General features: G+C 45.2%; 1 protein-coding gene and 1 pseudogene across 1 annotated transcript in view; both read right to left on the reverse strand.

Moving 5' to 3' along the window:
* Nucleotides 1–8,061: 8,061 nt before the first annotated feature.
* LOC121141642 lies at nucleotides 8,062–8,224 on the reverse strand (annotated as a pseudogene).
* Nucleotides 8,225–8,884: 660 nt separating this feature from the next.
* Nucleotides 8,885–13,447, reverse strand: part of Nlk (nemo like kinase) — a 120,469-nt gene continuing 115,906 nt past the window's right edge. The window contains exons 10-11 of the mRNA XM_005076999.4: nucleotides 13,152–13,245; nucleotides 8,885–10,670 (exon numbers count right to left, since the gene is read on the reverse strand). Coding sequence (XP_005077056.1) covers nucleotides 10,616–10,670; nucleotides 13,152–13,245 — 149 coding nt within the window. The 3' untranslated portion in view covers nucleotides 8,885–10,615. The remainder of the gene's footprint in view (nucleotides 10,671–13,151; nucleotides 13,246–13,447) is intronic.

A 13,447-nucleotide genomic window follows, 5' to 3' on the forward strand; every position in this document is an offset into this window, starting at 1 on the left:
TTCATGAGTTACAGCCAGCCAGGGATAGAGAGACCCTATCTCAAGCCAAAACAAAAAAACAGACCTTAAGCACACTGCAACATCTGGGTGAACACGCCTAACCGGCAGTTGGATGAACCTGGTGACTCGATTTGTAAGACAGTTTTCGAAGTGGGTTGAAGGGTAGAGAGCAAAGGGCATTTAAGATACTTTACAGAAAGAAGCTCCATCCTCGGAAGTCGTGGGAGGGATGACAAAAAAGGTCACAGGGAGGACAGGAGCAGCTGAGCCTCCGGCAACACTAGGTGGTGCCCGCCAGCCAGCACACAGGTCATGGCTGTAGGGCAATGGATCAGGAGGTAGGGAAATGGAGTCAAGGAGTCTAGACAGCTGGTCATGACTCCAATATGTCCTCCTCCTTTTATGTTTATTTTTTGAGACAGCCTCTCAATATGTAGCCCTGCAACTGGCTGTGTAGACCAAGCTAGTACGGATCTCACAGAAATTCACCTGTCTCTGCCTCCTCAGTGCTGGGATTAAAGTCATGCTCACCCCCAGCATGTCCCTTTCAATGAAGAAGATGAAGATGGTTAAATGGGCTGGGTGACAGTGGCACATGCCTTTGATCCTAGCACTCAGGAGACAGAGGTAGGCAGATCTCTGAGTTCGAAGCCAGCCTGGACAGCCAAAGATATACACAGAGAAACCTTGTCTCAGAAAACAAAAAGGAAAAATAAATTTAAATGGGTTCAAAGTTTCTGCCTTCAGAGGAGGAATAGAGGAAGTGTAGTTAAGGGAGGGCAAAGATTAGGGTGTGCCCCAAGGGTGGCAATGCTGAAGTGGGTGGCCTTTGTGGAGACAGTTTCCTCCAGTGTGTGGTCTGCTCAGGAAAAGGACGTTGGATGCATCAGGGAGGGGATGGTCAGGAGGAGAAAGGTGATCTGAATGCGTTGGATGACAGTTGTTGATGTGAGCAAGTGTGGGACCCAAGGAGGGCAGGGAGAGATGAGGCCATGGGCGCCGGTGACTGAGAAAGTAGAGGTGACCCCCGTAGGCCCTGCTGAGGATGTCAGTGGGTCAGGAGTTCGGGATGCTCTGCCTTCCAGGCCTGGCCAGGGAGCTTTAGAGGAAAGACCTTTGGAGCTGTGGCACACAGACAAAGCACTCAGTGCCACAAGGCAGTAACAGAGGAAGGCCAGCAGAGATGTGGCCTTGGAGAGCAGGAAGGATTATGGGAAAATGAACAGCCTGTGCTGTAAGGAAGCTAAGCCCTAGACAAAGCCAGGTGCCAGTTTCTGAGGTGACTGCTGAGGGCGTGGAGGACAGTGAGGAGGGTGGAGAGAGAAGACAGCAGCCTGCACATCTGCATAGGGGACCATTTGAGGACAGGGTTCCACTCTCAGGTCGGCCTGCCCAGGCCCTTGGGGTCAGAGAATGAACGTTCAGTGTCCAGGACCCTTTAAAGGTGCTCCAAGGTTTTTCTAAAACAAAAGGAACGAACAGAAACAAACCCAAAATAAAAGGCAAGTACAAAAGAACTCTAGGCCACCAGGAGAGTCCGCTTGCAGTAAGGCTTTAAAGAAAAGCTGTGTCCCCCCAACCCCAAGCTAAGGCCTCCAGTTGTTTCCTCCCATCTCCAGACCAATCGTGCGGATGTGAGTCCTCAGAGGATCCAACACCATACGAGGAAACAGACTCAGTATTTGTCCAGGTCACAAAGTAACAAGGCAAGAGTGGCCCTTGCCTTGAGCTCCAGTCTCTAAAGGACGGATTGGTGTTTAGTTCAGGCCTTCCCTCAGTTCCTTCTTCACAAGTAGTTCTCTCCAGACCAGGAAAAGCCTGGCCAGTTTGGGAGGCAGAGGCAGGTGGATCTCTGTGAGTCCGTGGCCAGCCTGGAACAGAGCGAGTTCCAGGACAGCCTCCAAAACAATACAGAGAAATCCTGTCTTGAAAAACCAAAAAAAAAAAAAGAAAAGAAAAGAAAAGAAAAGGGCTTGGTGGGCCTGGAGAGATGGTACAGCAGTTAAGAGCACTAGCTGTTCTTCCAGAGGACCTGAGTTCGATTCCCGCAACCACTGGTGGCTCACAACCACCTGTAACCAGATCTGGTGCCCTCTTCTGGCCTGCAGGCATAGGTGCAGGCAGAGCACAGAGCACTGCATATATAATAAATCTTTTTTTTTTTTTTTTTTTTTTAAAGAAAAGGACCTGGTGGGCTGGAGAGATGGCTCAGAGGTTAAGAGCACTGACTGCTCTTCCAGAGGTCTTGAGTTCAATTCCCAGCAACCACATGGTGGCTGACAACCGTCTACAATTCAATCGGGTGTATATGTAATTAATAAATAAATCTTTAAAGAAGAGGACCTGGTACAATCAGAATAACCTTAAGGAATGGTGACACCCTGTAAAGCATGAGGAGTGCAGACGTTTGTCCTCCATCTTAACTGGCTTCCAGCTTCATAAGTGTGGGGCCGCAAGCAGGTTTCTACCTGGGGAACACAGCAAGTGTGCAGCTGTCAATGTAACTGCAATGTTCCCAGCCAAGTTTGTTATCTACAGATAAAGATTTCAAGGCCAAATGGTTCCAATAAAGGCCCTTGGTCCAAATAACACTCCTAGTGCTAGCCACAGTCTAGTTTTCTGTTCCTTTAGTGGGAGATCAGAAGTTCTCTTTTCTTTTTTATTGTTGTTAATTTTTGCTTGTTTTATTTGAGATGGGGTCTCTTTATGTAGACCAGGCTGTCCTGGAGTTCATTCATATAGACCAGGCTGGCCTCCAATTCACAGAGATCCAACTGCCTATGCCTCCAGAGTGCTGGGATTCAAGGCGAGTCATACCTGGCTCTTTTTTTTTTTTAAGATTAAAAGGTTTGTTGTTTTATTTTTATATATTTTAAACTAATTTTAAAAGTATTTGTTTATTAGTACTGTGTGAGAGTGTCAGATCCCCTGGAACTAGAGTTACAAATAGTCGTGAACTGCCATGTTGGGTGCTGGGAATCGAACTCAGGTCCTCTGGAAAAGCAGCCAGTGCTCTTAATAGAACCATCTTTCCAGCCCGTTTGTTTGTTTAGCAATTCTTCTTTCTACTAAATATAAATGGCAACAAAGATCCCTGAAAATTATTATTATTATTATTTGGTTTTTCGAGACAGGGTTTCTCTGTATTGTCTTGGAGGCTGTCCTGGAACTAGCCCTGTAGACCAGGCTGGCCTGAAACTCACAGAGATCCGCCTGCCTCTGCCTCCCGAGTGCTGGGATTAAAGGTGTGCGCCACCACCGCCCGGCCCCTGAAAATTATTTGCAGGACAAGTATGCTGTGGTACATGTCTAACCACAACACTTGAGAGGCAGAGGCAGGAGAATCAGGAGTGCAAAGGCATGCATATTTGGCTACATGGTAGGTTCAAGGCCAGTCTAAATTACATGAAACCCTGCCTTAAAAAAAAAAAAGTGTACTCTGAGACAAACACCATTAACTCCTCATTGACCCCTGGTGGCAGGAAGGGAATTCTGGCATTATAAGTACACTAGGTGGAAGGAGCATGGCTAGGTTGGAGGCTTTGACAGCAACTGCAGAGCTTCCCTCTGCCCTCCACTTAACCTGCACCCCTCCTCACCACAGCAGCCTGCCTCCTCTATGGCATCCTTGCGCATTTTAAGGCTCAGGTAACAGTCACTCATAATTTGCCTTTCTTTAATGGCACCAACGCCCTGTGACACTCTGGCTCTGAAGCCTGTCCCTTTCCACTTTGAGCAAGTCCCGGAGCATGTTTTCCATAGATCCTTCTCTGCCCCATGCAGACTGTCCTGTAGTGTCACTGGGAAGGAACATTGTGTAAGATCAGATTTGATTCAAGAGGAAAATGACGAGCCCTGGATCCTGCAAATGCTGGAGATTTGGCAGCAGCGGGGGTGGAGGGGGTGCATATGCAGGAAACTGGGAACCATCTTCTGAGCCCTATGGTTTTACCAGGCTGCTGGGGCTGACCTTTAGCCGTCATCTTCTGGTGTGTGTGGTCAGATGGGCAGAGCTGGCAGGGGCTAATCCTGAAAGACAAAACTATTTTGCCCTTACCTGGAGTTAGACTTTGAAAGTTGCATTAGCCAGGGCCTGGTGATACTTGCCTTTAATCCCAGTAGTAGCAGCACCAGGGAGGTAGAGGAGGCCTCTTGCTCATCAAATAGCATTTTACCACTGAGCTCCACACTAATACAGGTTTTTCTTTTCTTTTCTTTTCTTTTTTGGAGACAGGCTCTCACTGTCTCTGGCTAGCCTAGAACTCAGTATGTAGACCAGGAGTTTTGAACTCAGATCCTGCTGCCTCCCAAGGGCTGAGATTAAAGAAGTGTGTCACCACACCTTGTTTCCAGCATTAGGCATTTTCAAGATACAAGGAAAAGGTACAGGAGTTTCAATTACATTTTGGAGGTGGAGGTGAACGCAGTGGCCCATTCCTTTATGATCTGCCCCACTCCCTCCCAACTTCATGTCCCCAACTTTTTTATAGCTCACCGATATACACAAGTGTGAGTGTGTCCACATACACGAGTATGTGTGTGTTCATTCGTTGGACTGTGGTCTTCCATCCAGGAGTCACGCTTTTGTTTTCTTTGCTTTTTGGGACAGGGTCTTTCTTTGTAGCCCTGGCTGTCCTGTAACTGGCTTTGTAGACCAGGCTGGCCTGTGATTAAAGCCCCTGGCAGGTGGTGGCAAGTGCTACACTCTTTAAAACTGACTTTCCTTCTCCTAGAAGCTGTCAATAGTGCCCCGGCAAGGGATGAGGCTTCAGAGTTCCCACCCACTCCATGCTGGAATGTCGAATAGTTTGATCATGTGTCAGCGACTACAGTGCTGTGAGTTTATGAGGGCAGTGGTCCTGTCACATTCAGAAGATAGATCTTGGTGGTGGCGCACACCTTTAGTCCCAGCACTCAGAAGGCAGAGGCAAGCCAGTCTCTGAGTTTGAGACCAGCCTGGTCTACAGAGCAAGTTCCAGGACAGCCTCCAAAGCCACAGAGAACTCTGTCTGGAAAAACAAAACAAAACAAACAAAAAGTTCACTCTATGTACTCCCCAACCTCTGATTCTTACAATCTTTCCAATGGACTTTTTCCTCAATGGTCCCTGAGCTAAAAGGTGATATGAAGGGGAAAAGAATAATGGAGAGGGAGGTTTCATTGAGGAGGGGGATGAGAGGGGAGGGCAGACGAGGGGATTGGGACAGGATAACCAACACTAAGGATGTCTGAAAAAGCCACACGGAAGACTACTGTTTTATAAGCATCTTAAAAGTATAAACATAGGAGCTGGAGAGATGGCTCAGAGGTTAGGAGCACTGACTGCTCTTCCAGAGATCCTGAGTTCAATTCCTAGCAACCACATGGTGGCTCACAACCATCTACCATTCAATCTGGTGCCCTCTTCTGGCAGAACACTGTATATGTAATAAATAAATAAATCTTTTTAAAAAAGTATAAACATATATTAACCATGCATGGTGGCGCACGCCTTTAATCCCAGCACTTGGGAGGCAGAGGCAGGCAGATCTATGTGAGTTTGAGGCCAGGATGGACCGACAGCCTCCAAAACAATACAGAGAAACCCTGTCTCGAAAAACCAAAAAAAAAAAAAGGCAAAGGCAAACATATCTCTGTGAGTTCAAGACCAACCTGGTCTACTTAGTGAATTCAAGGCCAGCCAGAGGTACAAAGTGAAACCCTGACTCCAAAAAACCAAACCAAACAAAAACCTCAAACATACATTCATAAAATAGTTTAACTGAAGTTATTTTACACGGGGGATAAGAAGCCATATGCTGCCAAATAAAAAACTCAATGCCAGGTATGGGATGCCTTCCCTTCAGCTGTATCTTTAGGGGTGTTCTGAGACCCCCCCGAAACAACACAGGCTATTCCTACTGCTCTTGGTTGTCCACCAGAACTACTCCTGAAGATGCCACTTGGCCACAAGGAGAAATCAAGTTGATACTGACCAGGAAGCATCCTCCTGACCAGTTAGTTGTCACACAGTACCAGAAGGTAATAGCTGGGAACCCTGTGAGCTGCAGCAATGACCAGTGTGGCAAGATACGTCAATGGATACAATAGTGGCATGCGTGTTCTGAGACAACCAACCACTTTTTTTTTTTTTTTTTGGTTTTTCCAGACAGGGTTTCTCTGTACTGTTTTGGAGGCTGTCCTGGAACTAGCTCTGTAGACCAGGCTGGTCTCGAACTCACAGAGATCTGCCTGCCTCTGCCTCCCGAGTGCTGGGATTAAAGGCGTGCGCCACCAACGCCCAGCTCACTTTCTTATTAGATTTAAGGCCTGTTCCACAGGAAGGAACACATGCCTGGGACTGTAAACTTATCCAAGAATCCATGGTTGGGGAGCTCACATGCTTCAGTGGTAAGCCTACTACTACTACTACTACTACTAGTACTATTACTACTACTATTCTGCTACATGGACACAGCATCAAACTGCCCTCTCAGTTTGAATCTCTACACCCATGGATCAGTGCAGCTCTCAGACCTCATCAGAGAAGCTTCTTTGTGCAGTAGACATCAGAGATCTCCAGGCCTCCGTATATGCCACCATGCCCAGTTTTTATTTATTTACTTAGTGCGTGTGCGTGGGGTGCATGTGAGGGGCTCAATGCTTTCTTCTAACCCAGTTGACTGCAGGGATCCAACTCAGGTTTTCAGGCTTGGTGGCAGGCATTGTCACCCTATGAGCCATACCACTGGCCCCATTAGCTTCTATACACATCCAGAATATATGTAGTTCAGGCTTTGCTGGCCAGCCTCTATCCAAGCTACTCTTCTGCCTCTGTATAAATGAAATCACGGATGGGACAATGAGTAAATATGGCCATGTTCTAATTGAGCTTGATCAAAGCAGGCTGACTTCACCTATGGTGGCCATGAAGTAAGGAAGAGGAGAGCACGGCAGGGTCACATCATAACCTTCTTCCGAAGGTTATTTAGATACCTGACCACACTTCGTCACTAGGGGGAGTGGAAATCCAGATTAGCTGTATGACTGCAGCCATAAACTCCTGGTAGGGGCAGTTTCCTGTGTAGAAGTTTTTGGTGACTCACCAAATCTGCTCAAATCTTAGAAAAAGGTGTACAGAATGAATGACAACAGTAATTAATTTCCCAACTAATAGCAAATAATGGGGCAGAGACCATCAACAGATGCCACTGTATGCCATCTGCTGAAGAATAAAAATGTGATCCCAAAATACTTCTCCCCATGGGCATGGTACCCAGGTCTGCAATCCCAGTGCTTGGGAGGTGGGAGATCACGAGTTCAAAGACAGACTCCATTACATAACAAGTTTGAGTCCAGCCTGCACATAAGACTCTGCCTCAGACAAGCCAGGGCAAATTTCTCCACAGGCTAGTTACTACAAGGGAAGAGGGTAATCAACATCGATCTCACAATCAGATAAATTATCACCCAAAGTAAGACAGCTGTTTATGCCTCCTGATGGGATGGAATGGGAGCAAACCATTCATATCATCTTAAAAATATATCATAGATACACATACCCTCCACGGGATGTGAAATTTATTACTGAACATGACTGGAAATACATTTGATTCCACAGCCATTAGCTACTATGTCTTCAAATTCATCTGCATTAAACTTGGGGAAACCCCACATTTTCAAGACATAGATCTTCTTGGTCAAGGAACTTGAGCTTGGCTCTATGCAGGGTCTCAATCACATGTACCTTATTCTGTAGTTTGCTGTGGATGGACAAGATGACTTGGCCACTGTGCCCTGGGGTCGCCCAAAGGCACTCCACACAAGCATGGGACTAGGGACTAGGGACAAAACTGAGATCAGAGCCGGGCGTTGGTGGTGCACGCCTTTAATCCCAGCACTCAGGAGGCAGAGGCAGGTGGATCTCTGTGAGTTCGAGGCCAGCCTGGTCTACAAAGCGAGTTCCAGGACAGCTTCCAAGACAATACAGAGAAACCCTGTCTCGGAAAAAAAACAAAAACAAAAACAAAACAAACAAACAAACAAAAAAACTGAGATCAGAGACATGAACAGACACCAGAAAATTGTCTCTGAGGTTTCTTAGAGCAACCTTTATAGGCAACAGGCTCACACATTCCCAAGGAGGCTGCTACTTACAGTCACTACACACAAGGCTGATAGTTTTTCCAATACTGTTTAACAGATATCTAAACCCGGGGATCTTTGCCTGTCTTTTTCTATGCACCATTAGCCCCGGCACTAGGAGGAAGGCAGAGGCAGGTGGATATGAGTTCCAGGCCAGGCCAAACTGGTCTACATAGTGAGACCCTGTCTCAGATAACCAACAGACCAAAAAACAAAATAGAAGGTGGGGCTGGAGAGACGGCTCAGCACTGCAGCCAGGCTGTGGTGGCACATGGCTTTAGTCCCAGTGCTCAGGAGGCAGAGGCAGGCAGGTCTCTGTGAGTTCCTGGTCTACACAGTGAGTTCCAGGACAGTCAGGGCTACACAGAGAGACCTTGTCTCAGGAGGTGGGGGGAGGAGTAAACCCTTGGCTCAAGACACTTATGGGAAAGTGAGCAGTCTGGCTTCCCGTCTGAAGTATACTGCCACAAAGCCCTGACTTCCTCCTTAGCAACCTACTTTTATTAAATGTGTTCGATCCCACATGAAAACAAGACATCCATATTGTACATAATTAGATCATGCTGTCTCTGGTGTCATTTAACTGAGCTTCTGATACATTCTTGGCAATCTTAAGTTTCTGGGAAGACTTAAAATCAAACAAATGATTTCCTCAAAGTTAAGCGTGGAAATGTAAGCACATGTCTCCAGATTTTGCAAAGTTAGGACAAAGGCTGAAGAGAAACAAAGGGAGGGGTGGAAAAAAGACAGTGCCATACCGTTTTCAAATGTCACATTTAATGTTTTCACCACTGTACTTCAACTCTACATTGTACAAAGTGACCAGAAAGTGTGCCACGGTAACTGACCAACCTCTGAGGTTGTACCTTTTATACCAGTGTCTTTTCGGGCTCTTTTGATACTAAACAGGTTTCTCATTCAAGTGAATTGAAATGCTTCAGTTGGGTTGATTCTCAGGAGCCTCATTAAAAAAACAAAAACAAAAACAAAGATATTGCACCATCTTTGTTTAGTAATTCAATGTTTGTTTCTTTCACAGCAAATAATTACTTCATTGAAGTTAAAACTTCCAAACATAACTTAATAGTCTTCAGATTCAGCTCAGATTGCTCAAGATGAAAATACTCTGCTACATACAGATAACTTACAATAATTTTAACAGTTAATTGTCCATAACACACATCAAGCTTTTTCCTAGACCACTTTTAAGACGATCCATTAGTACTCCTTGTACAGGTGAAAAACGCTCTTCAATTTTCTTGTCTTTTTATTTTTAATATAAAAGTTGGAAGGGACATTCAAGTTTCAAGTCTCCACATTTAACTTAAAAAAAAAATAGTCATCATCAGCGTGTGGAGGTAAACAAGCCAAGTTGTGTAACTCCAGGAGGTAGAGGCCTTCGATTGGTGTTCATATTTACATATGCACAGAGTTCAGTGTTCCAGCAGGAAAAAGAATTTGTCAAAAAGTAATAAGCTATTTACTACTGTGACATTTCAAGACTCCCACAGCTTTGCCTAAGGACACAAACACATTTGACATGATTCCCTATGTGCCTTTGTGGCTTTAATTTTTTTTTTTAATTTCTTTTTGTCTTTTATTTATTATTTTTCACTGTCCAGTGCAGGAAAAGTCTCACAGAATTTCACAGACCTAAAATGTGCAAGCTAGTTCTCTCTATACAGCAGTGTTGGGATTCTTTTGAAATTAGCCCAGAAATGAATTATTTACACACATGAAAGATGCATGCTTGGGTCTTTTTTTTTATGTAAGAAAGAGCAGAAAAACTTCTAATAAAAATAGATTAAATATATATATATATATATATATATTTATACCAGATAAGGAAAACAGGGTTAGTCTCTCCTAGTCAGATCCAGTCTCTCTACGCACAACATTGGAGTTCAGACAGCACACATCACCATCACGGCTCTAATGAGAAGCCACTATAGGGCTTCAGCATTAGGTGGCATGCCCCTCCCGCCCCCTCCCCCAGTGCAGCCACGATCAGCTCACATGGCTCAATGATTGGTCGCAGGCAAGCTTTCTAGACTCTTTAGTTTTAGAAAACCCCCAATCTTTAGGAATGGCTCAAATATCAAAATGTATGACTGTCGTCTCTGTGTGTGTATGTGTACATGTGAACAATCTCACTTCATAAAATAAAACAAAAACAAAACATAAACCCCAAACACCCAAATTTGGTTCAGTTCTCATTTGTTCTGAGGTGAGCCATTACAGCTGCACTGAATTCTTTAATCATGTGTAACTCTGGGTAAAATATTTTTTTCTTCTAAAAGCACAACCACTTTACAAGATTAAAAGTCTAGTAACATTTCTAAATATTATTCATATCATACAAGTAGTGGTTGTTAATTTAAAACTTCATTAGTAAAATTACAGTACAAGCATGATTAACCCTCCAGAATTGCAAATCCCAGACTCCAGTGAAAGCTACATTACATCTTCAGTAGTACAGTGTCTTCCACTGTCACTCCCACACCAGAGGAGACGGTGGCATCTCAGACGGCTGAGCGACGGTGGAACTGGAAGAGAAGGGAGACCCCAGAATCAGTGGCACCTTGGAGGGTGAGGGGCAGCCCCACTTCCTGCCCAGTAGCCTCCCTTTGGAGGCCGGGCAGGCCTTTCTACACTCTTTGTTCTGTTGCTTCTCTTCCCTACCTTGAGCTGGCTGCAAACCATTCATTTAGGGATCTGCTATCCAGAGCAAGGCAGTGATCATCAGTGGTTTACACAGGGACAGGAGAGGGCCATGTGACTTAGTGGGAGTGGGAAGGATCCTGCTGTCTACCTCAGAGTAATGTGGAAAATATATGCACAGTGCTTTCCATGGAGCCTATATCATGATGTAAATTAAATGGTAGCTATTACAAATAGTGTTATCCATATTCAATCAGGAAAATGCTCTTAAGAAGCACCTCTCAAAATAGTGTCCGCAAGTGGGGGACCTATGTGAAGAGGCCACTTCTCACCTGGGCATCGCTGGTGCAGATGAGTCAGGCTCCAGCAACTGTTATCACAGACCTGGTACTACTTAGTCTCTGAGGAGTCTAGGGTTGCTAATTAGAAAGGAATGGTAATCGCTTTCCCTCCCAGAGCCCAGGGGAACAATGACCAGCAACTGGAAGGTGCTAGAATACCTAATCACCTGGGTCACTGAGTCTTCTGGGAAAATATCAAACAAAGTAACTTAAAACCACAGCAAAGTCAGTCAAAATGCGAGTTAACGCCATCTTTCTACGTGGGAAAAAAAAATGGAAGGAATGAAAGACAACCGATCTTACTAATTTTATACACAATTTTTGAATTTGGTCCAACAGTTTCAATACAGGGAAGGCCCTACTTCAATGTGGGAAAAGGAAAGAGAGAAAGGTCAGGGTGGGGGTGGGGGTGGGGGTGTGAAGCAGACAGTGGCTCAAACTCAAATCCACCCTTTGTCCTGTGTCGGGAAACTGGAGGCAGGTCCACTTGCGCTTCTCCTTTGCTTCATATTCTTATTTGCCAAAAGAAGGCACAGGAGGGCACCGCAGGCTGCAGCGTCAGGCAACAGCTTCCCTTCCTGCTTCTGGCCATATTCACTCAAGCTGTCTGAAAATTTCTCTGCACTTATCTGATGGGCCAGTTCTGCCTACCTTGGTACATGTCCTCCCTACACATGCTGTGTGTGCTCCTGCAGACACAGAACCTCTCCAAAAAGGCTCCCGGGGAGGGGACCTCTGAATTCAATTTCTCCCTTGTTTTTTCTCTATTGGTGCATACTGGGTTGCAGCCTTTCACATTTGCTATTTCAAGCTCCAGGCCACCCCCGGAGCTACTTTTAATGTCCTCTTCTGGTTAGCTATCCCTAGCATTAAAATCTCCCCACATTGTTAAAGTGGTTTCTGGGAACTGGGAAAGAGAGACAAACAGAATGAAGCTTGCTAGAATCCTAAGTGGACTCATAACTCTCCAATGAGCATCCCAGCTGCTCCTCTATATAGGAGTCTGTTTGCGCAGGAGTCTAAGGCAGGAAGATGAATAGAAGAGCAGCCTGGGCTACATGGTGAGACCCTGTCTCAAAGAAACAACGGAACAAGACAAAACATGTAAACATACAATAAACAAAGAGAGGTGGAGTACAGGCCTGGGTCACAGTGCTGAGGCAGGAGGATCAAGAACAAGACTAGTTTGGGCTCACCTAGTAAAAATCCAGACCAAAACTGACTAACAAACAAACAAAGAAACAAACGAATGAATGGTTAGGATCAATCCCACTCCCAGAGCCCTTGGCTATCAAGAAGGTGGAAGGTGGCAGGACCAAGATTATACCTCTCAGCAGTGAGACAACACCACCAACACCCCACTTCCCTTGGTAGTTGGCCACAGGATGAAGACAGAGGCTTCCTCCATTTATAATATCAATTTCCTATTGAACATTTTGTTTGTTGTTTGTTTGAAGCTGTGGTCTCATGTAGCCTAGGCTTGAACTCATTATACAGCCTAGGCTGGCCTTGAACTCCCTTCTTCACTCCACTTCTTAAGTGCTGGGGTGACAAGTATGTGATACCATGCCCAGCTTCTGTTGAACTTTATTATTAAAAAAACAAAAAGTAGCCAGGTGGTGGTGGTACAGGCCTATAACCCCAGCACTCAAGAGGCAGAGGTCAGTCTGGTTTACAAACCTTGTACCATGACAGCCAGAGCTGTTACATAGAGAAACCCTGTCTCAAACAAAACAAAACACAAGACACAAACAACCAACAAACAAAAAAGAAACAGGGCTGGCAAGATGGCTCAGCAAGAAACAGTGCTTGCCACCAATCATGATGACCTAGGTTTGATCCCATAATACACATGATTCACGCAAAAAGAACTGACTCCCACATATATACACACACTTAGCAAATCAAAGAGTTAACAAAAAACAAACAAACAAAAAACCAAAACACCAAAAAATAGTCTGGGTAATAAAATCACAGCACCCTTCCTTTACTCCTGAGACGTGAGAGTTGTGTAGACATAGTTACCTAATAAAGCTCTTAAAGGCAGCAGACTGCGGGTTGATGCAGAGAGGCACTCTGTTTCCTTTCTGCTGTTCCAAAATGAACTGGTGGATGATTTCTGTGGAGAAAACAAACACCGTCCACTCCACTGCCAACAGCAGACTGGAAGTGTGGATTCCCAGCTAAGGCAGCCAACCTCTGAACACAACGGCCTGCTGGGCTAGTTAAATCACATGAACACCCTCTATCAGTCCAAATCAAGTTCTACTTTTCTGAAGCCAAACTGATGGTTGTTGCTAAAAACAGACAAAAACTTCCCC

This window comes from Mesocricetus auratus, unplaced genomic scaffold (assembly GCF_017639785.1).
Source record: "Mesocricetus auratus isolate SY011 unplaced genomic scaffold, BCM_Maur_2.0 Super-Scaffold_100007, whole genome shotgun sequence".
NCBI classification, from domain to species: Eukaryota; Metazoa; Chordata; class Mammalia; order Rodentia; family Cricetidae; genus Mesocricetus; species Mesocricetus auratus.